Source organism: Indicator indicator, chromosome 5 (assembly GCF_027791375.1).
Source record: "Indicator indicator isolate 239-I01 chromosome 5, UM_Iind_1.1, whole genome shotgun sequence".
Classification (NCBI taxonomy): domain Eukaryota; kingdom Metazoa; phylum Chordata; class Aves; order Piciformes; family Indicatoridae; genus Indicator; species Indicator indicator.
Window position 1 is genome coordinate 30,501,533 of NC_072014.1, and position 22,352 is coordinate 30,523,884.

The 22,352-nt window shown below is 43.9% G+C and overlaps 1 protein-coding gene across 1 annotated transcript in view; it reads left to right on the forward strand.

The window, feature by feature from the left end:
* SLC15A2 (solute carrier family 15 member 2) overlaps positions 1–22,109 on the forward strand; it is a 40,467-nt gene extending 18,358 nt beyond the window's left edge. Inside the window, exons 9-22 of the mRNA XM_054381090.1 lie at positions 334–420; positions 758–847; positions 1,179–1,223; positions 3,430–3,462; positions 4,515–4,603; positions 6,796–6,877; positions 8,799–8,924; positions 9,691–9,855; positions 14,147–14,193; positions 15,807–15,917; positions 17,284–17,380; positions 19,803–19,949; positions 20,971–21,075; positions 21,933–22,109. Of these exons, the coding sequence (XP_054237065.1) occupies positions 334–420; positions 758–847; positions 1,179–1,223; positions 3,430–3,462; positions 4,515–4,603; positions 6,796–6,877; positions 8,799–8,924; positions 9,691–9,855; positions 14,147–14,193; positions 15,807–15,917; positions 17,284–17,380; positions 19,803–19,949; positions 20,971–21,075; positions 21,933–22,109 (1,401 nt within the window). The remainder of the gene's footprint in view (positions 1–333; positions 421–757; positions 848–1,178; positions 1,224–3,429; positions 3,463–4,514; positions 4,604–6,795; positions 6,878–8,798; positions 8,925–9,690; positions 9,856–14,146; positions 14,194–15,806; positions 15,918–17,283; positions 17,381–19,802; positions 19,950–20,970; positions 21,076–21,932) is intronic.
* Positions 22,110–22,352: the final 243 nt, after the last annotated feature.

A 22,352-nucleotide genomic window follows, 5' to 3' on the forward strand; every position in this document is an offset into this window, starting at 1 on the left:
GAAATGACGTTTAAAGCTTTATGATGTAGCCTGTTTTAAATCAAGCATGAAACAATCTCTGGGGGCTAGTGTCAGATTTGTCTCTAAAAGACAAGCCCATCAGGTAGTTCATTCCCACATCATATCTTAATCAAGCAATGTCACGGCAACTTCCCTGTAGAGAATTGGTCATAAAACATCCAATCTGAGATTTTTGAAATTTCCAGCAAAACCTCTCAAATTTTGTGCCATTTCTTAGATTTGGGGATAAGAAGGGAGGGCAGCCTTGAGTTGGGAATGTGACAAGGGTGGGTACACACCACAAGGGTGTTACTCACCTGTTTTTCTCCCTAGTTTGCTATTAAAAACCGGCTGAAAAACCGCTCTCGTCAGATTCCAAAGAGGGATCACTGGCTGGACTGGGCGTCAGAAAAATACTCAGTAAGTGATACTCTACCTGGCAGGTTTGGAGGGGAAAGGGGAAAGATGGGCAGACAGACAAGGGAGAGAGTAAGACTATCCTGGGCACATCATGTCTCACAGGCACCGGCTCTCGTTTGTCCTGTCCCTTCCCACATCTGTACTCTCCTGACCCTTACTGGACAGTTTAGGTGCTGCACTGAAATGCAGAAAGGCAAACGTGTCCAGTGTCACGAATAAGCAACGAATAACTGCCATGCAGAAAGAAATAGGAGCTCTTGTGCTTTGTGGCTTGACTCACCTGTTGACTCTTTACCCCCATCCCCCCATCTTACCTTTTTGCCTGTTCCTTTTATAGAAGCAGCTGATTGGGGAGGTTAAAATGGTGACACGTGTTCTCTTCCTCTTCATACCTCTGCCGATGTTCTGGGCCCTGTTTGATCAGCAGGTACAGTACAGCGTGGTGCCGGTCTGTCTGCTGGCTTGTGTTTACATCCCTGTCCTTCCAGGATAACACCAAAACATCCTGGGGACACAGAGCACCACACTACTGCCAGTCATCCACAGTCTTGCTAAGGCAGCACCCACCATCACCACTGGCCATCCCTTTGTTGCCATGCTGGGTGTCTAGCACAGAATAAGAATGAATGTGTTCTGTCTAATGGCAGATGTACAGAGAAGGGAAAAAACAGAGGGGAATAAAGACCTCCAGCACTGTTGTCTTCTCTGTTCCCACATTTTCACCTTGAAGGCTTCACAGCTGTCTGTTTCCTCCCTAGGGATCCAGGTGGACTTTGCAAGCCACAAAAATGAATGCTGATTTTGTAAGTACTAAATGTCCCCAGGGCTGGTAAGACTAGTAGTAACATCACTATTCTTGCTTTTTAACTGGAGTCTCACAGTACTAAGAGCATCTTCTTGATGAGTCTGGGTGAGTTCTACTTTTGGTCATTAGAAACAAGAGGCTCTGTGCAGCCATGCTCAATTCATCACAGCACATCTTGGCAAGGAGCAAGGTCTGAGGAGTCATCAGCAGCCTGCAAGGTCAGGGGTGCTGACCTACTGGCACTGGTCACTCTGTGACCTTGAGCAGGTAGTTTCCAGCCTCCACTGAAGACAAAGAAGTCAAGCAAAGTTCATACACCCCTTGTAAGGTATAACTAGAGCTATTGTAGTTGTATATTTGTATTCTGGTTTGCGTGGTAATACATTAAGACTCTCAAAACCAGCAGGAATGTTGTGTATAGGGCAGAGATGTGGTGAGGATTACTTAGTATCCATAAAGTTATCCAAAGATGTAAATGGAAAGTGGTGCAGGGTGCAGATAAATGTGGGTTAGCTGTCTGCCTAGAAATGCCACCATACAGGGCTATCTTCCAGACATATATTTTAACAGACCATCTATCTCTTACCTGTGAATGCTCACGTCAGAACTTAGGGTTGCAAATGTCCATTTTCCAGTTTAAAATTGACTTAAGGCCCAAAATTTGAGCTTTTCCATTTTTCTCCTTTTAAAATGGGGCTCTCAGTATGTGATACTCATTAGGCTTAATTAATTCAAGTAAAGCATGAAAAAGACTGCACCTCGGGAAACAGTCATCCACCTCAGAAAGATAAAACAATGAAAAGTCATGCAGTCTTTGTGATATATATCTAAACCCTTTGTTTTCTGCTGTTTTGCTCTCATACACTTAGTGATCCATTAGCAGAAGATCTAAGAATCAGCAGGTGTCACTTATCAAACTCTCTCTGGAGGAGAAGGACTTATTCAGGGCTTTTATTTTTTTGTCACACTGACTGGGATAGGTTTTTGGGTTGTGTTTCGGTCTCATTTGCTCTCCACTGGTGAGTTATGCCAACTCACAAAGGTGAGGATTTAACTGCAGCCTGGGGGTGATCCCATCATTGGGCTTGTTGGCGTTCATATCTGTACTTTCCCATGCTTTCCTCTTCTGCAGAGAAGGGGCTCAGCTATGAAGTCTGGAGTCAACAGGGAATGACTTAGTATGAGATTAAATATTGGCAGACTTGTTTCTTAGTGGCAGATTTGCACAGTATGCACAAAGTAGCAGGAGGGGATGTTTGCCTGATATTTTTAATTGTAAGACTCCTTTGCTGTGACTGGTGGTTTCTACTCTCCCAGGAGGCATCTGCCATCAGACACAGGTGGCTTTTCTAGATTTAGCTCAGGATAAGCCTGGCAGACAGGAGACAAACCCCAACAGTGCTTTTCTGGAAAGAAGCTATTTCCTTCCTAATTTTCCCCACTCTTCATCTTAATTTTGAATGAAAAGCACCATATGAAGTTCAGAGAAACACCAGCCCCTCCCTGGAGACAGCTCATTGGTCCCTTTTGGGGATCTGGAATTCCACCCATCCCTGTTGACCTTGTTCTGTTGTGGGGGCTGGGTACAGTAATGCAAAGTGAGGTTTCTTTTACAGCTATGAGCATTCTTGGCTCAGAGCAGGAAGTCACAGTTCACCAAGGCCCATTAGGTGCCGTCGACATAAAGAAGGAGGAACAAGGAGTTTGTGCAGCCCACTGGCTCAGGCATGGTCTTTTGACATCCTTTGGGGTGCTTGGGAGAAACGCCAACAGAGCTCAGAAGGTCTCGAAACTTTAGAGCACTCACTTGTAGGATTTGGGCTTTTCCTATTACCGAAGCAGGGAGGGAGGAAGCTCTAAGCCTAACCCCCAACTTGGACACTAACATGCCCATTCCTCCCCAGTCACCTAGTTTATGGCTCAGCCAGTCTGAAAGAGGGTCTCAATAGCTGTCATCAGCTGTGTCCCAGCTGCCGTATATCAAAGACTGAGTGGACCTTCCTTCTGCAATACAATTCTCATCAGACACAGTGTCCTTAGAGAACAAATGTCAAGAGCACAGTATCAGCTGCTAAAGCCAACATAAAGCATTTGAGGAAATCACCTTTGCTGCTAAGGTCTCTACTGGGCCAGTTGCTTATTTACCATATGTGCTGTTATCTTATGGTGTTTATGAATCACCTGAAATATCTTTTTTATTTCAGGGAATATATGTCCTTCAGCCTGACCAAATGCAGGTAAAATACACTGTAGGGTGGGAAATGACCCTTAGAAATGTATTTTCTTTTTTCTCCCTATTTTTATTTTTCTCATGAAACAGTGGCCTTTCTTTGCTCCTTTAGAAGGTAATAGTAGTGTTCTTGCTGACTGCTGTGGTGTGGACTCTGCCTTATTGCTCTCTATCTGTTTTGCAAGCTTAAACCTGGGGTTCAGGAGACCCCAAGGATGTCTTAACATGGAGGTTGAATCCTGCAGAACAGTGCAGAGCTACAGGGAGAGATGCACCATAACAGTTCTTGAACTAGTGCTGGCATGTAGAGGATACAAGCTGTGTCTTCTTTTAAAATGCCCCTGTGCTGGAGTGAGTGTTGTATGTGAAATATGTTTCCATTCTTACTTTCTGCAGGGCAGATGAAAATGTGAAGGCTCCAACACAGCGCTCTGTTGTGTAGTTGATTATAATTCTTATGCTGAACAGCACTGGAAAAATTCAAAGCTGTTCTGTTCCCTGAAATCTTCCTTTGAAAATGAAAGAGAATTTCTGCTTGTTCTCTGTCACTATTTTCTTACTCTGCCACTGCTGGCTGGCAGACAAACTCTGCCCCTCCCAGCAGAAATTTAGTTTCCTAGGGGATTACCAAAGCGTGTGGAAGTGCAAGAAATTGCCAATCTCACAGAATAGTGTCTGTTCTTCTGGGATTTTGCCAGAGTCCCAAGATTTGTTGTAAGGTCCCAGCACAGCCACTGAAAGTCACCTGTCTCTGTTGTCAGTGGGTTTTGTACTTTTTTTAAAAACATGATGCTTCAGTTCTCTTTTCAGGGAAACTGGACCAGTGATGCTGGCTTACCTCCTGGAGGGGAGGATATGAACAAAATGTATTCATGCCTGTGAAAATTAAATATCAGAAGCTGTTGAAGTGCAAACTATGATTATATTTTAAAACAAGGCTTTTAAGTGTTTGTTCGTGTCCTTTCTGTAATGGAATTATTTCTGGAGGACAGTGCTTTATGAGTTTAATTACTGAAAGTTGCTTTCTAGTCACTAAACTCCCATTCTTTTGTATTGCAGTTCTTAAATCCACTTCTTATTCTTGTCTTCATCCCAGTTTTTGACCTTGGGCTCTACCCCCTGATAAACATGTGCAAATTTAATTTCACGTAAGTACTTGGGGACAATGCAGATGCCTCAGTGCTTTTTCTTTTACAGCAAGTGTGCAGAATAGCTTTTAAGGAGCAGAAACAAAGATTTCCATTCACCCTTCCCAGTACCTGACTCTACTTCAGCTCCCAGAAGCTGAAGAAGAGCATCACCCTCTTCCGTAGGCCCTGGAAATTCCAGAGGGGAAAATGCAGTGATTCTGCTCTGTACAGATTTTCCCTGAAAGTAGGTATGAACAATGCCTCTTTGAATCTGATCAATGTGTTCTTCACCTTATCACCTACATCATCCCTCAATAATTGCCTCCCTGAAAGTTCAGTCCCTATGGGGCCAAATTCAGTGTCCCGTGTAGACTAGATACAGTGCTGTGAAAGCAAATTCCACGCTACAACCTGATCCAGTGAGTACATAAGGAAATTTCCATATGGCCCAGGCATTTTATCTTTAGTCTATGTTAGCAAGACGTGCATTGCAGTAGAAGCAGACCTCCAGGTCGGTTCTGAGACCTATTTCATGCATTTCAGGAGATTTTTTACTTCAGAACATCTGTAGTCTGCCCCTGTGGACTGATGCCCTTTAGCTGTGGGACTACGTTATGTGCACTTGTGGAGTGTTTCTGACAGTGCTGTTTCAGCTGAAAGGATCCAAGTTTCTATGTTCCAGCACCACTTCTCAGTGTGAACTGCAGTGTGGGAAGGGGCACCGAGTAGGAGACTGGCTTAAAAATCATGTTGCTCATCCACACTAAAATGCTGCCTAGACAAAACCACACAAACTGGGGATGGAAGGAGCCTTAGAAGCCTACCCCTTCACTCTACTGAACCCTCCCCATCACACCACCTCTCTTGCACCTTAAAGATATATCAAGGAATATTTCTTCACTGAAAGGGTTGTCAAACATCAGAATGGTCTGCCCAGGGCAGTGGTGGAGTCACCATCCCTGGAGGTATTTAAATGGCTTGTAGACCTGGTGTTTAGTGGTGACCTTACTAGTGCTAGGTCGAAGTTCGGACTAGATGATTTTGAAGGTCTCTTTCAGCCAAAGATATTCTATGATTATTTGACCTTGTCCAGCCTGCTATGGTGCCCTTTGGAGGACACATGTCAGAAGCTGTGCTTCTCCATGCTACGTCAGTGTGAGCCTTGGACTGAGCCCTGACTTGACAGATGCCATGATGTTGAGTGACTGCCCGATGACCAGTTCCCAGACTACACAGCACAAGTTCCCAGACCCAGCAGCACAAACTCGTGATGAGGACTGAAAGCCATGATGTTTCCATCCAGGGGGTTTGTGGGATGCTAACAGCTTACCAAGCAGTTTAGCTGTAGAAGTGGCTGTGGAACCATTGTAGCCTGCAGGGCGTTCATCTAGGTGGCTGCAAAAGTTTGTGCTATAAAATCCTAATGCAGAATTGAAGAGCAAACTGTTTTGGTTTGGGGCTGGTATGGGATTCTTGTTTTGCTTTGGTTTTATTGCAAGATGCAAGCAGTAAATATTTTCTCATCCCAGGGCAGAATTTGGGTTCCTAATCAGGAACATGAATCCAGACCACAATGAAGAGTGGAGACCACTGAATCTAGAACCAGAATTGTTTCAAATCTCACTAACTCAATACTCAATTTGGACCAGCCATTCTGAACCTGTTTTATTCTATGACTCTGGTAGAATTGTGCTAGTTTTGCTCCAGATTCAGAAGCAAACTCTTTATTCTCTAGAAATGTAAATGTATTGGCATGTGAAAGAAACCAGAATGATGCCACAGATGGTCAGAAACATTGATGACACAAACTACACATTTTCCTGCTCCTCATTCCTACTGCTAAATAACATGTTGCTTTGCCTTTCCCAAAAGGGACTTAAGATACATAATTTCTAATGCTCCTTCCAACATCACAGTTTAACATAATGCTGTGAGCTATTCCCACTAGGAGAGCTAGGAACAAGATAATATGAAACTTGCAAGCAAAGAGCTTTTTCTCATGGTGTATAATTTTTAATTGGCCTCAGTGCTGGCCTAATACAAAATACTAGAATAGTTTAAAGTTAAATGATTGGCAATTTAAACAGCGTGTCATCCCCAGTGCCACCTGTTGGACAGTTTATTACATGGATTTGGCACATCTTTGGCTCTGAGGAATGGTGTTCTATGCATTTTTTTTCTTAATGGCACCTCTCTCATTTACTCCATAGACCTATTAGGAAAATGGCAACAGGTATGATCCTTGCAGGGATGGCGTTCGGACTTGCAGCTATTATAGAAGTCAAAATCAGTGTAAGTAGAGCACAAGGGATCCCTCAGAAACATGTTCTTTCCCTGGAGTGTTTTTATCAATGCCTCTTAGTTAATCCTTTTAACCATTGCCTTCCTTGATCATAATTTTTATTCTGTTCTTTACAATTGAGCATTACTGATCCAGTTGCTAATGATAATTCTTTGTCTACTGTTCCCTCTCTTTCTCTCTGTCTCTGTCTCTAGTCCTTGCAGTTTTGCTGTGCCGGTCATCTGTGTTGGTCTATATTCTAGATTTCCATCCTCAAAGTGCTTGACAGACATCTAGTTAATGATAGTGATTAATTCCCACAAGGTAGTTTGTTCTCTCTCCTATTTCTTGCTGTAGCTTGCCTATATTATGCTGTTTGGGTGTGGTTTTTTCATGTGTGTGTGATGGTTTTGGTTTTTAAACTGAATTACTTTCCTAGTTTAGCATGGGGATGTGGGTTTTTACAAGCCAAATCGTTTCTCCGGTGAGGCAGGTGAATGTGATCACTTCCACAATAACAGGCATCAGGGACTGATGGGCATCCCTAGACAGAATGGCAGCAAATCTCTTGTAAATCTGATGTTAGCCCCTGCAGATTTGTACCATTTGTTTCTGGCCCAGTACCAGCCCAATGCAGACTTTGGCTGACATTTGTCTCACAGAAGTTGGTATAGGATTAATTTTTAAAGCTTCCATGTACATTTACAATGTTCTGTTAGATTGATTGGCACACAGCCCTGGATTAACATCTGCTGGTTCCTCAGGTGAATCCACTAACAAGTCTCACACTGAAATGAGACTTTGTGGGTTCAGGTCTTCTTTCTTTACGTGAGCAAAGAAATCCTCTCATTGCCACCAGCAGCAGCTGTGGCCAAGCACTGAAAATCTGCTCTGGCTATGAGTGACTCCTCCAGGCAGAGGGCAAGGTGAGTTAGAGGATCCCCTGGTCTGGCATGGAAATTTGACTCTGAATACTACTAAAAGCTCTAGCAAAAAGAGGTATAGGATGGCCTACCTTGGTTTGGCTGTGGATAGCACAGGTGTAAAGCCAGAGTAATGGAATTTGCTGGATAACATTAACAGGCCTGTTGGTCCAGAGCAGCACGTGGGTACAGGGAAATCAATGCTGCTTTGTTTTCTATGACAGTGTGTCTTCCCACTGGGTTAAATCAAACTGTCCTATGTGCAATACCCAAATTATAGGATGAGATAGCTCTGAAGTATTGCTGGCAGCTACTTGGAAATAGAGTGGGTGGGGGGAAGGGCAGGAAAAGAGAAGTGAAAAAAAAAATGCGTTTTAGATCTCCAGGTAGTACAAGGCTAACACTGATTGATGTACTCCTCCTAGAATATTATTCCTGACAGAAATAGATGCCTCTGTTCTGGAGGCATCGTCTTTTTCTCAGAAAACAGGCAATAAAATCTATCCAGCTGGCTCTTAGCATGGTGGCAAGTAATGCAAAAGCATCCATTACAGGCATGGAGCTGGACTGGGATTTTCAAAACTGCTCAGCTTCTGGCCTAATCCTTTGCCCAGTCATGGACTGCATTGGGAAACAATTAGCCTGGCCACTGCTTTTGAAAGCACAATTTTTTTTCTGTTCTGATATGGAATTTGATTGAATCAGGCACTAGGGAGCTGTGTAATGAAAGCAGTGACATTGTTCTACCTTCCCAGCACTTTTGTAGTCTGCATGCTTAGTGGTGTGAAGAGCAATTTTGGGGAGGAATGAATGGTTGGCTATTCAGCTACTATGAGAAAACCTCCCCTAAATAAGATTTATGGTCATTTTTCTCTCAGTGCAACTTCTGATGAGGAAGGGATGGAAAAGTGTCATTACAGAGAGGAAGATTATTATGGCTAAAAATGAAGAGATGTTAAAGTGCTAATAAAGCATACAGATAGCACTTAAAGCCTTTTACTTTAATTAGGAAACTGATATGCCTCGACTTGTCCCAGAAGAAAGTTTAATTCGGGTCCTGAATTTGGCAAAGGACTCTGTTCAAGTGACAATCCAAGACCGGGATCTCTTTCAGCAGCCTGTGGAAACTTTTCAGGTAAACATAAATGTGCAGCTGCTAAGGCCTGCCTTGTGTCCCATTGAAGAAAGGTTGGGCTTTTTTTCCAGGCATTTGCTAATAAAGCCCACAGATGCTATAGCTTGTTCACTTCCAATGCCTTAGAAGTGCATGGGAAGAGCTTATTATCACCTCTGTTAATGAAACAGAAGTGCAAAGTCTGTAGACGTATTTCTATGGCAGAAGAGGAAGTGGCTAACTACATGGACTTGTAATCAGAAATAAAGGACAATCGTCTTAAGGTGAATGTGTAGAGATGTTCAGCTCAGATCTGCTAGTGCTCAGACCAGGTATTGCAGCCAGTATTTACCTGCAAAGGAAAAAAGAAATGGGGAGACAATTAAGTGGGCATGGGCACTGTGTCATTTCCTATTTCAGATTCCAGATTACTTTACAGGCCTGGCTAATTTGGGACTCATCCCCGCAGTCCCTTGGCTACCAGCAGCTTGTCATGTTTTAGATGTGGTCCCAAGGGGTAGAGCAGGGCCATGGGAAAGGGTAGCTGTGTGGGCAAGAGGTGCTCCCTCTCTTTTGGGTTCCATCCCACAGGAGAACATACTCTAAACTCTGTCTTGACCAGCCCAAACCTATAGATGAGTGTAGGTCCTTTGCTGTAGAAGACAGATCTGACTGTTAACCTTTCTTTACAAACTCCCTTGAAGGGAGGATAGGGTTACACTTGATGGGAAAAGCCAGATCCTTTCTCATATGAAAAAAGTGTAACAATATTTGTTTTTTTCCACAGAACCCAGCTGAGTACTCAAAATTAATATTGAATGGAGAGCAACAGAACCTTCACTTCACCCTGCAACATCAAGGATTGTCTCTTCCTTTTAACTACACCGTGAAGGAAAAATCAGTATACAGCTTAATTGTTTTTGAGGCAGAAGGAAGCCTATCAAGCCACTTAGTGAGTGTGGGAGTGAAGTGTAAATACAGTATTAATTCAATGGCTGTGATGATACAATGGGGTAATAGGCTCATTAATTCATTTACTCAGTGCAATGTCTGTCTGATTGCTCTCAGATGCTCTAAGCCTGACTTCTTAGCTAGCGGCACTGGATCTGTGCGCATTTTTGCTGGCTGATTAATAGAGGTGTTATGGCATCTGAGAGATTCTGGGCACACTTTAATCCTGTGAATGCTGCACTGGGAGAGCAGAGTCATGCCTGCTAGGCAGCAGAGCTTGAGAAAGCTGAGGAAACAGAGAACCAGAGATTTTCCCCAAAGATGGTTCTATAAAGCAAAGATGTTAAAGAGGCTCTAGGGCTGGGCATGGAATAGAAGCATCAGAGGAATGATTCTGGGTTTAGTTATTGCAAGTGTTTAGTGCAAATGCACAGAAGGCCCATTTGTTTAGCTGAACAGAATAAATGATTAAGCTTGTCTCAGGCTCTGCGGCAGAGCTGGCTGTGTTTGGACTTTTGTATATTGCTGCAACAGAGAGAGGCATATGGGATGAATAGGGATGGATTCTGATGTCTTTTCTGTATAGCCTTATTCTAAGAAGCTGTCTTAAAATGAATGGGGTTATTGCATATTGTGGCTGGTGTGTAAATGCCATCAGAATCAGTCCTCATGCTAAAATAGCAATTATCTTTGCTGTTCCTCAGGCTCCTACCTTGCATGGCTACCACACTAAGCACTCAACATATAGTAGAAATCACTTAATTGCTTTTAAAAATGAGGAGGTTTTAAGAATTTGTTTTTTTCCTGTCATTGTTTTATTGTTTGAGGGTTTTTTTTCTGCTTTACGGTGTAGAGCCTGGGACTCATTTTCACACAGTTTTGCTACATTTCCCTGGGACCCTGGTGACTGTGTGCTGTTAGCTTAAGAAATGAATACTCATACAGTGATTTCCACATAGTGCTTGAGAACTGAAAGCTTGCAACAGGCTGGAGCAAAGCAATCTCTGAGCTTCAGTACATTTCTGTGCTCCTTAGATATCTAGCCTGTGCTTAAATTAATGCCTACTGGGACACAGGCAGGTTCCCATGTGCCGTGGAACAGCTGTGCTATGGTGTGATGCCATTGACCTGTCATTCTCAGCTATAGATTATATAGGCAGTTGTGAAAGACAGCATCTCAAGGCAGGCAATGCCAGTATCACTGCTGCGTTAGCTCTGCTGCTGTGCTGGAGTAGCCAAGGCCCATGCCACCCTCCCTCTCTGCTGAGTTTGGCCCCTTCACTCAGGTGGGGTTGTTTTCCTGGAAGAATCCAATCTGAAATTGGTTTCTTTTCCTTTGTGGGCTCTTGAGTAGGCAGGAAATGAATTTGAGAGCTCTGGGGATAATCAATGAAAGCAAGTAATAATTTGGCTGGCCTGTCTGCAGCAAAGTAGAGTGTTAATCCCCTTGTGCCTCCCATGCAAAAAAATATGTTGTTTATTATTTATTGCTCTGATAGTTATTATTCACTGTGGCTATTTATTATTTGTGGGTCAGCATATCACACTGAAGTATAACACATTTTATAGGCGTACTGAAATTCTGGATCCTGGGTCTCAAAAGCTGAGGGTTTAAGAAAGTGTGGAGAAAGGGCTAGAAAATGAAAAGAGAAAGTTTCTGAAGGTAGGTTCAGTCCCTTCTGGCTTGCCTGGGTTCCATCTGTGGGTAGTGCAAATTGAAGTTGCCCTTCTAGGTGAAGCATACGTGGCACCAGCTGTGGATTTCTACCAGCCAAGAACTTTGTTCTGTATTCTTTTTGTGACACACAATCTTCAGGGCAGAGCTATGTCTTTATTGTCTTTTCTTCAGCATTGTACACCAAATAGGCTCTCCTGGAATGCAGATTGTGTTAAGTGTTGAGCTGATGCTCTAGCTGTGATCTCCAGGAGAGGCACTCTCACTCCCCAGTGTGCCCAACCAGGTGGATATTTCAGGGATGTGTCTGTAGAGACCGAGTGCAAACAAACTCAATTCATTTTGGTTTCTCCTGCTCTGCCCGCACCGAACAACAGTTTTATCTCATGAGTATTGAGGGTCAGGGAAAATGAGTGGTATGTGATGATCAAACTAGTAACCTAGTGGTTCCTCTTGGCCTTAGGTTTCTGTCAAGTATATCAAGAATCAAGGTCTGAGAATTAGGCAGTGACAGGTTTTGTAGGAGTAAGGCATTCATGTTTAATTGTAACTAATAATTGAAAGAGACTAATGTGGATAATGCTATCTTCAGATCTGCCTTTTTTGAAGGGTGTTACATGCCTCAGCAGAGTGACTGACTGAAAATCTGTAGCCTTTGTTACCCAGGACATGAGAAAAAACCCTATGATCTTAAGCCCTTGGCTTCATTGTACAAGGACTTCACTCCTGTGGCCTGATGCAAAGCTTATCACAGAATCATTAAGGCTGGAAAAGACCTTTATGATCATCAAAAAAATATAAAAAAACAAACAAAAAAAAACCCAATTAAAAAAACTGGCCAATGTGACGCCCATCCACAAGAAGGGACGGACAGAAGAACCTGGGAACTACAGGCCTGTCAGCCTGACCTCAGTGCCAGGGAAAATCATGGAGCAGATTGTCTTGGGGGCAATCACTGCGCACCTGAAGGATGGCCAAGGAATCAGGCCCAGCCAACATGGATTTAGGAAGGGCAGGTCCTGCCTCACCAACCTGATCTCCTTCTATGATCAGGTGACTGCCTGGTGGACGTAGGAAAGGCTGTGGATGTAGTCTACCTGGACTTCAGCAAGGCCTTTGACACTGTCCCCCACAGCAAACTCCTGGCCAAGCTGTCAGCCTGTGGCTTGGACAGCAGCACTCTGTGCTGGGTTAGGAACTGGCTGGAGGGCCGAGCCCAGAGAGTGGTGGTGAATGGTGCCACTGCCAGCTGGCAGCCTGTCATTAGTGGTGTCCCCCAGGGATCAGTGCTGGGCCCCATCCTGTTCAATATCTTTATTGATGATCTGGATGAGGGGATTGAGTCCATCATCAGTAAATTTGCAGATGACACCAAGCTGGGAGCAGGTGTTGATCTGTTAGAAGGTAGAAGGGCTCTGCAGAGGGACCTTGACAGGCTGGACAGATGGGCAGAGTCCAACAGGATGGCATTCAACAAGTCCAAGTGCCGGGTGCTGCACTTTGGCCACAACAACCCCATGCAGAGCTACAGGCTGGGGTCAGAGTGGCTGGAGAGCAGCCAGGTGGAAAGGGACCTGGGGGTACTGGTTGACAGGCGCCTGAACATGAGCCAGCAGTGTGCCCAGGTGGCCAAGAGAGCCAATGGCATCCTGGCCTGCATCAGGCATAGTTTGGCCAGCAGGAGCAGGGAGGTCATTGTACCCCTGTACACAGCACTGGTTAGGCCACACCTTGAGTACTGTGTCCAGTTCTAGGCCCCTCAGTTTAGGAAAGATGTTGAATTGCTGGAGCATGTCCAGAGAAGGGCAACAAGGCTGGGGAGAGGCCTTGAGCACAAGCCCTATGAGGAGAGGCTGAGGGAGCTGGGACTGTTTAGCCTGGAGAAGAGGAGGCTCAGGGGAGACCTCATTGCTGTCTACAACTACCTGAAGGGAGGTTGTAGCCAGGAGGGGTTTGGTCTCTTCTCCCAGGCAACCAGCACCAGAACAAGAGGACACAGTCTCAAGCTGCGCCAGGGGAGGTTTAGGCTGGAGGTGAGGAGAAAGTTCTTCACAGAGAGAGTGGTTGGCCATTGGAATGGGCTGCCCAGGGAGGTGGTGGAGTCACCATCCCTGGAGGTGTTCAAGAGGGGATTGGACGTGGCACTTGGTGCCATGGTTTAGATAGCATGAGGTGTAGGGTGACAGGTTGGACTCGATGATCCTTGAGGTCTCTTCCAACCTTCTTGATTCTTGATCAAGTTCAACCATAACCCAACTACCATGACTACTAAACTATATCCTGAAGTGCCATGTCTACATGTTTCTTGAACACCTCCAGGGATGGTGACTCTACCACCTCCCTGGGCAGCCTCTTCTGATATTTCACCACTCTCTCAGTAAAGGAGTTTTTCCTAATGTCCAATCTAAACCTGCCCACCTGCCCTGGCACAACTTAAACTCTTTTCCTCTCATCCTATTGCTAGTTACTGTGACAGTCCAGTTGATTTCCATGGGCTTTGCAAGATGTGTAAGTCCACAGGCACCAGTATTTTCTGCTGCACATTACTATAAGGCAGCATTAATAAATATGTTTGCCTTTTTTTTTTTCCTTCGTTCTTTTTCCTTCCTTTCTTTAGATTACAGACTTGGAAGCAAAGCCAGAAAATGGTTTGGCAGCTGCTAGGTAAGAATGGCTTTTTTTCTGAAGATTTGGAGATGGAGGGGTGAGGGAAGCTGCTTTTGTCTGATGTAAACTGTGTGTTATATAACCCAGATGTTCTCAGGTTGGAATCCAGTCCATACTTCTCATTCAAGGCTCGGGTGTCATCTGTGGAGGCTTGACAGCATGTCACCTCCTACACTTACCATACAGATCTGAGTGTTATTGCTGCTTACTGGGCTAAGATGGTGACATAAAAGATCTCTTCCCTTGGAAGAGTGGTAAATTCATCTCACTGTACCCCACCTCTTTAGGCAAAAAAGGGAAGAAGCAGTCCAGAAAGGAGCTGTTGCCATTTGTCCTCTGCAAACTGACCATCCTATGTCATTCGTCTCACCCAACTTCATCGACAAATGCCTACTAAACTGGATACAGAAATGATTTTACATCCTTGTAAACAATTCAGCTGGGCATTGGGCTCTGCTTAAGCAGCTGGTCTGCTTTCCTAATTTCTCTATAGAGAGTCTTTCTGCCGAGATGCTAATTCACTGGGGTCACAGTTATCTCCTGCATCACATCACCAGACCCATACAAGGCTACTCAGATGCAGAAGAAGCAGATTTGCCAAGAAAAAAAGAGCATTCCAGCTGGACTTTCTGAAGGGTTTGGACAAACTGCAATTAGAAAAAAAAAAAAACAAACAAACCCCAACAACCAGAAAAAAAATGAACGTTCAACTCCCTTATCTGAAAGCCTGTGTTGACAGAGCAGAAGAGCAGTATCTCATCGCAGTCCTGTGCTTGTGAAGGCTTCTACTGACTAAACACCCCTTTGGAATCTTCATTACTACCTGAAGTCATGAATGGTTTTTATTTCCCAGAGAATATTTTTTTACAAAATCCCTAAACTTCCTCTTCAAAAAATTATGAAGAGGTTTCACTGGAAAGAAACTATTTTTCCACTGAAAATTTACTTTTCTTAAAGACTTGAATATCTTCAGGGATCTCACCCCATTTTAATAACTGAAAACTAAAGTATTTTAAAACACGGTCAGATCAAATAAAAAGTGTTTGGCTTTACCATCAATTTCTGACTTGTCAAAAGGAAGCAGTCTTTTGTATATGAAAAAACATATAAACACTGGGTGAAAAATAGCAAAACCTGAACATTCCCATGGATGTTTTGGTTTTGATGAATATGTTCTATTTTGCTAGAAAACTCTTTCCCACTGGTAGAAACTTCTTATGAAGTATGACAGCATGGCACACATGCTCATCAGGACACCCAGCTTTATAGGTTCCTGCAGTAGGCTGTGGCTCTGTCCTCTCAAAGAGCAGCAGAACAATCTTTGAAGGTGTCTGAGAAGAGATTGCATGGAAGTTCTAACCCACAAAGAGTGAGGGTTGCTTTTCACAGGAGAGAGAGTAAGAGGATAAAATTACACAGCAGGGAAAATAATCTTATATTGAAAAATGGAGCAATGAATCAGGCAAATATTTTGGTAGCTTACAGGAGATGCTGTCATAACCTTATGGAGTTACAGTATGCTTTGGGAGAGAGAATGCACTTCTAACGTGTCTGACATTATGCTTCTCTTGCCCTGTCTGACAAGCCAATGAAATATGCTTCCTTTGCAGATTCATTAATGGTTTGAGCCAAGATGTTAACCTCACCATTGACAGCAAACAGTTCATTGCTGTTCAGAAGAACTACAGTGCTTCTCAGTACTTGCTTCTAGAGAGGGACAAGTAAGTTTCCCTTGCTGTGCTCCTGGCTGAGGACTTTCCTTGCCTACAGTGAGGCTTTTCTCAGTTGAATAGCAAAATCTTCATTGCTGTTGTCTTGGCATTTGTGTGTGGGTGTGGCTGTTTGGAAAAAAAGCAGAATTATTTGCTCTGTACAGAGCAGGTGCTCCAGGCCACTCATGTCTGCAGAAGCACCATGCATCTAGTTCACAAAGTGTCAGAGCCAAAGGGCAGCAAATCCGTATCTCTGATTTGCAGTAATATGCTGTTGAATAGATTCTGCTTCCAAACAGTGTCTGGGACAGCTCCTTTCCTATGGCTGTTATTGCTTTTGTAAGATAAAATCAGTAGGGATGAAGCCTGGAAACTCTACTCCCATGACATGAGTATAATAACATCCTAACTTAGGCTATAATCTGAATCCTGCAGTCAGGTAGGAAACCCAAAATGCTTTCATTTTGGAAACCCAAAATGCCTTTTGAAGAAGCCCAGATGCAGTGCTTAACTTTCTCTGAGCTTTAGTTCACATTATGTGGAGGCCTGGAGGGAAGAGACTGATTGCTCCTGTACATCTGCCAGCAGACTAAGGTGGGACATGGTGAAGTCCTCTCTGCCATTTAATGCCTGCTCTATTTTGATATTCTCTCAGGCCAAGTTATATTCCATGCTACAAAGTGTTGGTATGTGTGCTGGTAACATCAGGTAGCATTACATGGCTTTGCAGGCTTGGGCTTGTTAGACAGGGGTTCCATATGGACGTGATTTGGCAGTATCAGAGCTGGCTCTTACAGGGTATTTCTGGCTTTTGCAATGTTTCCAAACAAGCTTCATAGCTTTTCTCTGCATCAGCTCCATCCAAAATATTTATTGCTGCAATTTAGTGGGATGCAGCAGGCGTTGTGGCAATGATGATGAGCCTCTGTGCCATCTTGCTTATCCAAAATAAGAAGAGCAAATATCTAGGCTAATTTGCTTTACTGAAAGGAAACAAAGTGACTTGTGAATGCGTATCTCAGGTTTCTTGAAGGCTGCTTGAGCCTGGCTGACTTACCTGGCACACAGTTCCTGGTGGAGTGGAAAAAAGTTTGGAAGGAAAATAAACCTGAGAGAGGAAAAAAACTCCCAAAGGAACACTGCTAGGAAGAAGCAGAAACCATTTAAACATGTTAGCAATAGCCCAGGTCATTAGTTAGTGCCTAAGTGTCTATGGAAGGAAAAGATGGCAAGAACTCTTGTGGTTGACAAAAGATGTTACTGCTGCTTTATGTCATACGTCCTCCACACTGTAGTGGCATGTTTGATAGCTCTGCTCTGTGCTCTTTGTCTGTGAGACTAACTGGGAAATACTGTACTTCCTCATTATATCTAGGTATAATAATGGAAAATGCATAACTGAAACAGGAGAATTCACCCTGGAGCTAGGGCTGCTCGACTTCGGCGCCTCATACACCATTGTGATAACTAACGTAAGTGTCCCGAGGACGGTAACGAGTTCCTTCTTTGCTAGTCTCTGCCAGTGCCTTTTCTTTTTGTGTTTGACTTCCACTGTCTTTCTCCACTATGCAAGACCTGGGCAGTAGCCATCTGAAGGTAGTCCATTATATAAGGGCTAGGAGAAGGTTTTGGCACTTCCATGAACAAGTTGTGCAGGTACTCATTCTACTTTACATTCTGATCTTGTCAGATCTCATGAGTTCAAGAAGAATGTCTTTTCCTCAATGGAAATCCTCCATGGAAAATCATGTGACATGGTTTGTGCTGATCTCATGCCATCCTATTTCAGTTAACATTGACCCAGTGTACTACAACAAGTTATTACAGTCTGCTTGCGGTCTTTAAAATACTGTACCTGGTAGTACCTCACACCTGGAAAAACTTTATAGGAATAATCCTCACATTTAACTACTGATCTAAAGGCTAATCTTCCAAGACTTGTGGATTATGCATGGAGGGAAGAAGGACAAACTGTTGAGTGAGGAGGTTGGTGAGATCGTGCATCTGTTTTTCCTCCCCTCACTGTCTGTACAGCTCATTTGGAGCCAGTGTAAAGTCAAGGCATGGTTTTCTGAACAACCTAGCCCTGATGGAGTGTGAGCACTGCTGAGAGGGTGGATTCTTTTCCTTGCCTGCCAGCCTCTTAGGCATGCTGCTTCAACTGTGGTCCAGCTGGCAGGAGCCACAGAGATGAACGTGATCAGCTTAGTTCCCATTTTAACCTTTCCACTGTGCAGGCACACAGACAAACCAGGTCTGACAGGACACGCTGCTAAGCTGTCCTCTGGGACTTTGACTACTCTGTTGTGATGAGCAGAGCAAAGTGCTGTCAGCTACTACCTGGCAGTAACATCTCCCTGTTGGGCAATTAATGGGAGCTGTTCATGTCTGCAAAGTCCAAATACGTTGGGGAAAAAAATGTAGCTGTAAAGCACCTGGCTTTTTTTTTCTTAACTCCAGTAGCTGGCATGGGATGTACAGTCCTGGAGGGAATGGGCAGATGCTGCTGTCTGTGAGTGCAGGGATTTACATACATACGACACATGCACATTTGAAGTGATGTTAGCCAGACCCTTCCTCCATGGCTGCAACTCTCTTTCACCAGATGAGAAACCAAGGAGAGAAGTTGCATGAAGAACATTACACTAAGAATATTGCCCCAGAGGCTCTGAGGCAGTCAGGACCAGTAGAGGTAGATGTTACTGTGGGCAAGGATTCATTTTTGTGGTCCTATCTACAAAGGTCTCTCCTGTATCCATGGCTGCTAGGGGGTGGTTCTGTGTCTCATCTCCTCAGCACTTCAGAACCCTGTGCTAGTTCTTTAATCTTTTTGACTCTCTGTTTTTCCATCTCTCTCTCTGTACTTTCCTTCTCCTCTAGAGAGTTACTTTGCTCCAGGCCAAAATATTTTTTAATTATTGCAGTGATTTGTACTGAGCTCTGCTTCTCTTCCAGGAGAGCTATATAAAATAACCAAGAATGCAATACATTAGTCTGCTAATGTAACTGAATTGTGATACCTAAATCATGAGGGTGCTGCCTTCTTCCCAGCCTTCCTCAGTATGCAGTTATAGCATGGTGCTTGTGGCAGTTCTTTATAGGCTACAGAGGAATGCACAGAGCTATCCTCTCACCCCTTTTAGCCTGCTAAAATAAATTCTCTTGATTTGCCTCCCTGAATGGTGACTAAGTACATCTCATAACCATCACTTGTATTTTCCCAAGTACTCTCCTTAAATACAGAGTTTTCTGCCTGAAGTAATTTCAGCCTAATGTTTTCCTGGCTCCTAGTCAAACCTCTTTCTGCCCCTAAGTCTCTGTGCATCAGGGGAAGTATTAATTACACCTGAGAAAGCAAACAAGAAGAATGGAGTGCAGCTACCATAACTATGTGGATACATCTGATATGGGGCAGTATCTGCTATTCTTGGTGTTCCTGAGCTGGATTTTAGTGTCCCCATTATAGCAGGGGAGTTGTGCTGATGAAATGGGATTGGTGGCCACATGGCTGCAATGAGCACTTACACTCTTGTCCTCTTCTGGCCTTGAGAATAGCAGCAGGTCACAGGCTTTGAGTAAGTACTACACAGGCTTTTCCCAACCTCACTACAGAAGGCAGCTTGTTGGTTTTCAGTAACTCCTGCAACTTCTGCAGTACATGAATGAGCTGGGTTGCTTCCATTCTGCCACCTCTGCCCTCTGTAGCAGGAATCAGTCTACATTCAGTGAGGCTGGAAATGACAGGGGTCAGACCCAGAGTTTTTTGTCCAGGGCAGAGCTTTGCTTCCACCTTTACTTGAAACCTCATTTTGGTAAAGCTTTTGGAGAACAGGCTAAGAAGGATCTGATCTTTGAATGGCTGGTCAATGTGCCTTTTGTTTTTTTTCTTGCTAGATTTCTGGAGGTGCTGTTAAGACGTGGAAGTCAGAAGACATCAAAGCCAACAATGTCCATATGGCTTGGCAGTTACCACAGTACTTATTAATATCTGCTGGGGAGGTGATGTTCTCCATTACAGGTCTGGCCTTCTCCTATTCTCAGGTACTCAAAGATTAAACTTTAGATTAGGTTTACAATTAGACTTCAGGATTTATTCCTGCATCTGCCATTGACTTGTAATACATCCTTTGGCATGATGCTTACTGTTATCTGTGGTTCAGCTGAAAGTAGGATTATAACACAGTTTGCTGGCTGCCCTCAGGCTAAATTAATTCATGCTCTGAAAATACCTATTCTCACTTATACTCAGGAAACTCCTTCTGTGGTAAATCTGAGAACATAGAACAGAAATGGATAGACATTTATTTTAATGTGAAGGCTTTGCATACTGGTTGCTCTCTCAGTGAAATATTTTGTGTTAGCTATTTTTCAGTGAAAAAATGGCAAAGGTGTCTCAAGGACTTCAGGGTGGCATTGGGGCTTGGAACCTGCTTTAAATGGAGAAATTGCAGGGGTCTAAGCCTACGTGAGTCTGTAACAAGAAAACAAAGGGTAAGGAGTGTGCAAGGGATGATTCGATGATTTCATTGTTGCCTGGGGAGGTTTATGAGAAAAGGGGACTGAGACATTACAAGACCAAAAAGCTGAAGCTACTCAGATTTATCCTTGGAGTAAAATACAGATGCTTAATAATGAGAGCTATTAATACAGTGGGATGATATGTCATGGGATGTGGAAAATTTGTCATCAGCAGCACATTTAACATCAATATCCAGTCTCTTTTCCAAAGGTCTACAGCTACATGGTCCCAGACGCCAAGCTGCAGGGCTTGTTGTGTGGCTCCCTGAACTTTCCTGATTGTACAATTTCAGATGATGCAGGTTGGAGATGATCTGCAATGACAACATCTCTTTCTTCATGTGTCCTCCTGGAGGATGTGTTTTGAAAGCTCCTTGTATGCAGCTGTTGAAACTAACCACACAGGAGACTCTGTGAAGAGGATATGCCACCGTCTCCTAGGCTGAGCTCAGTGACACCTGCGCTGGGCAGGACATCACAGGGTGGACCAGGGCAGAAGGGCACAGTGTGATACCCACTGACCAGGCCCTTCTCCTCTTTTCAGTCTCCAGCCAGCATGAAGTCGGTGCTGCAGGCAGGCTGGCTGCTCACAGTGGCTGTTGGGAATACTCTTGTGCTCGTTGTTGCACAGGCTGCACCAATGGCACAGGTATGGTTCAGCTCTTAAAACTGAGGTAATGTTTTAAAACAGACCTGCAGGATGCTTCTGGATGTCCATGTTCTGGAGGCACAGCTTCTCTGCACAGCCCCAGGCTCCTGCCAAATGATTGATGGGAACCTGCACTGAGCTGCCTTCCAGACAGGGCTCTGCATTGCCCCTAACAGGGTTGCCCTCTGGAGCACTGGCTCTCCCTGAGCCTGCCAGTGGTAGTAAATAATAGTGACCTACACTGTGGTAACATTGCTGGAGCTGTGTTCTGGGCAAGTAGGCTGCATTTGGACTTGGAGCCTGGGCACGATGCCAACCATGTGTTGCAGTTGCCTACTGTAAGCAGCTTGCCTTCATCCAGCTAGCCCAGTGGGCAGGCAGCCTAGTCTGGGACTCCATCAGGCTACTTGTGGCACCCCTAAGATGTTGGGCTTGCAAGGGGAGGTTGTGGTGCAGAGTTTTTTAATTCAGGCTGTCAGACTCCTGGGAGGATGGCATGAAGGTGTGAAATGGGGCTTTTTGTTCTGGCCAACATAAAACTGCCTCTTCTAAAGACGTTTTGTAGGCAAAAAGCCCAGGCAGGTATGTCCCAGTGAGGACAGATTTATAAGAAAAGGTTTAAGGAAAGTAGCCCAATCTAACTGTTTTGTTTCAAGATATGTCACATATCATAATTACATTATGTGTACCTCAGCTTACCGGAAGACAGGATGAGAAAGTTTCTATCTTGCGACCAAGCTCGGAATCTAAAAAGTATTTTTTACCCAAATATTAAAAAAAGTGCTTGGAAGTGCAGAGAAAGCCTTTGGACTGAGAGTCTGGGGTCTCCTGACCTACTGTTCTTTTTTCTTTCCTAGTGGGCTGAATTTGTCTTGTTCACTGTTCTCCTCTTTGCTGTGTGCATTGTTTTCTCCATCATGGGATATTTCTATGTCAGTGTGGATCCAGAGGACCTAGAAGAAAAGGAAGAGAAGAGAGAGACCTCAAGCAGAGGAAACATGATTAGTCTTGTTACTCAGAAAACAAAGCTCTAACACATGGGTTGGGATTTTTCTTTTGATTTCTTTTGTTTTTTTTTTTTTTTTAAACTCAGTAGATGGAAGAGTAAAAAAGGGTGGGGACAATGTTCTATTTCACAGCATGGCAGTCTTTATTACTGAAAATATAGCCACCTTCTAAATGGGACCACATAGCCCTTTATAAAAACAATGAGGGTACTGAAATCAGAGCAAAACTCCTTGGGAAAGCTCCTCTGTTATTAAAAGCCCTTATAAGTA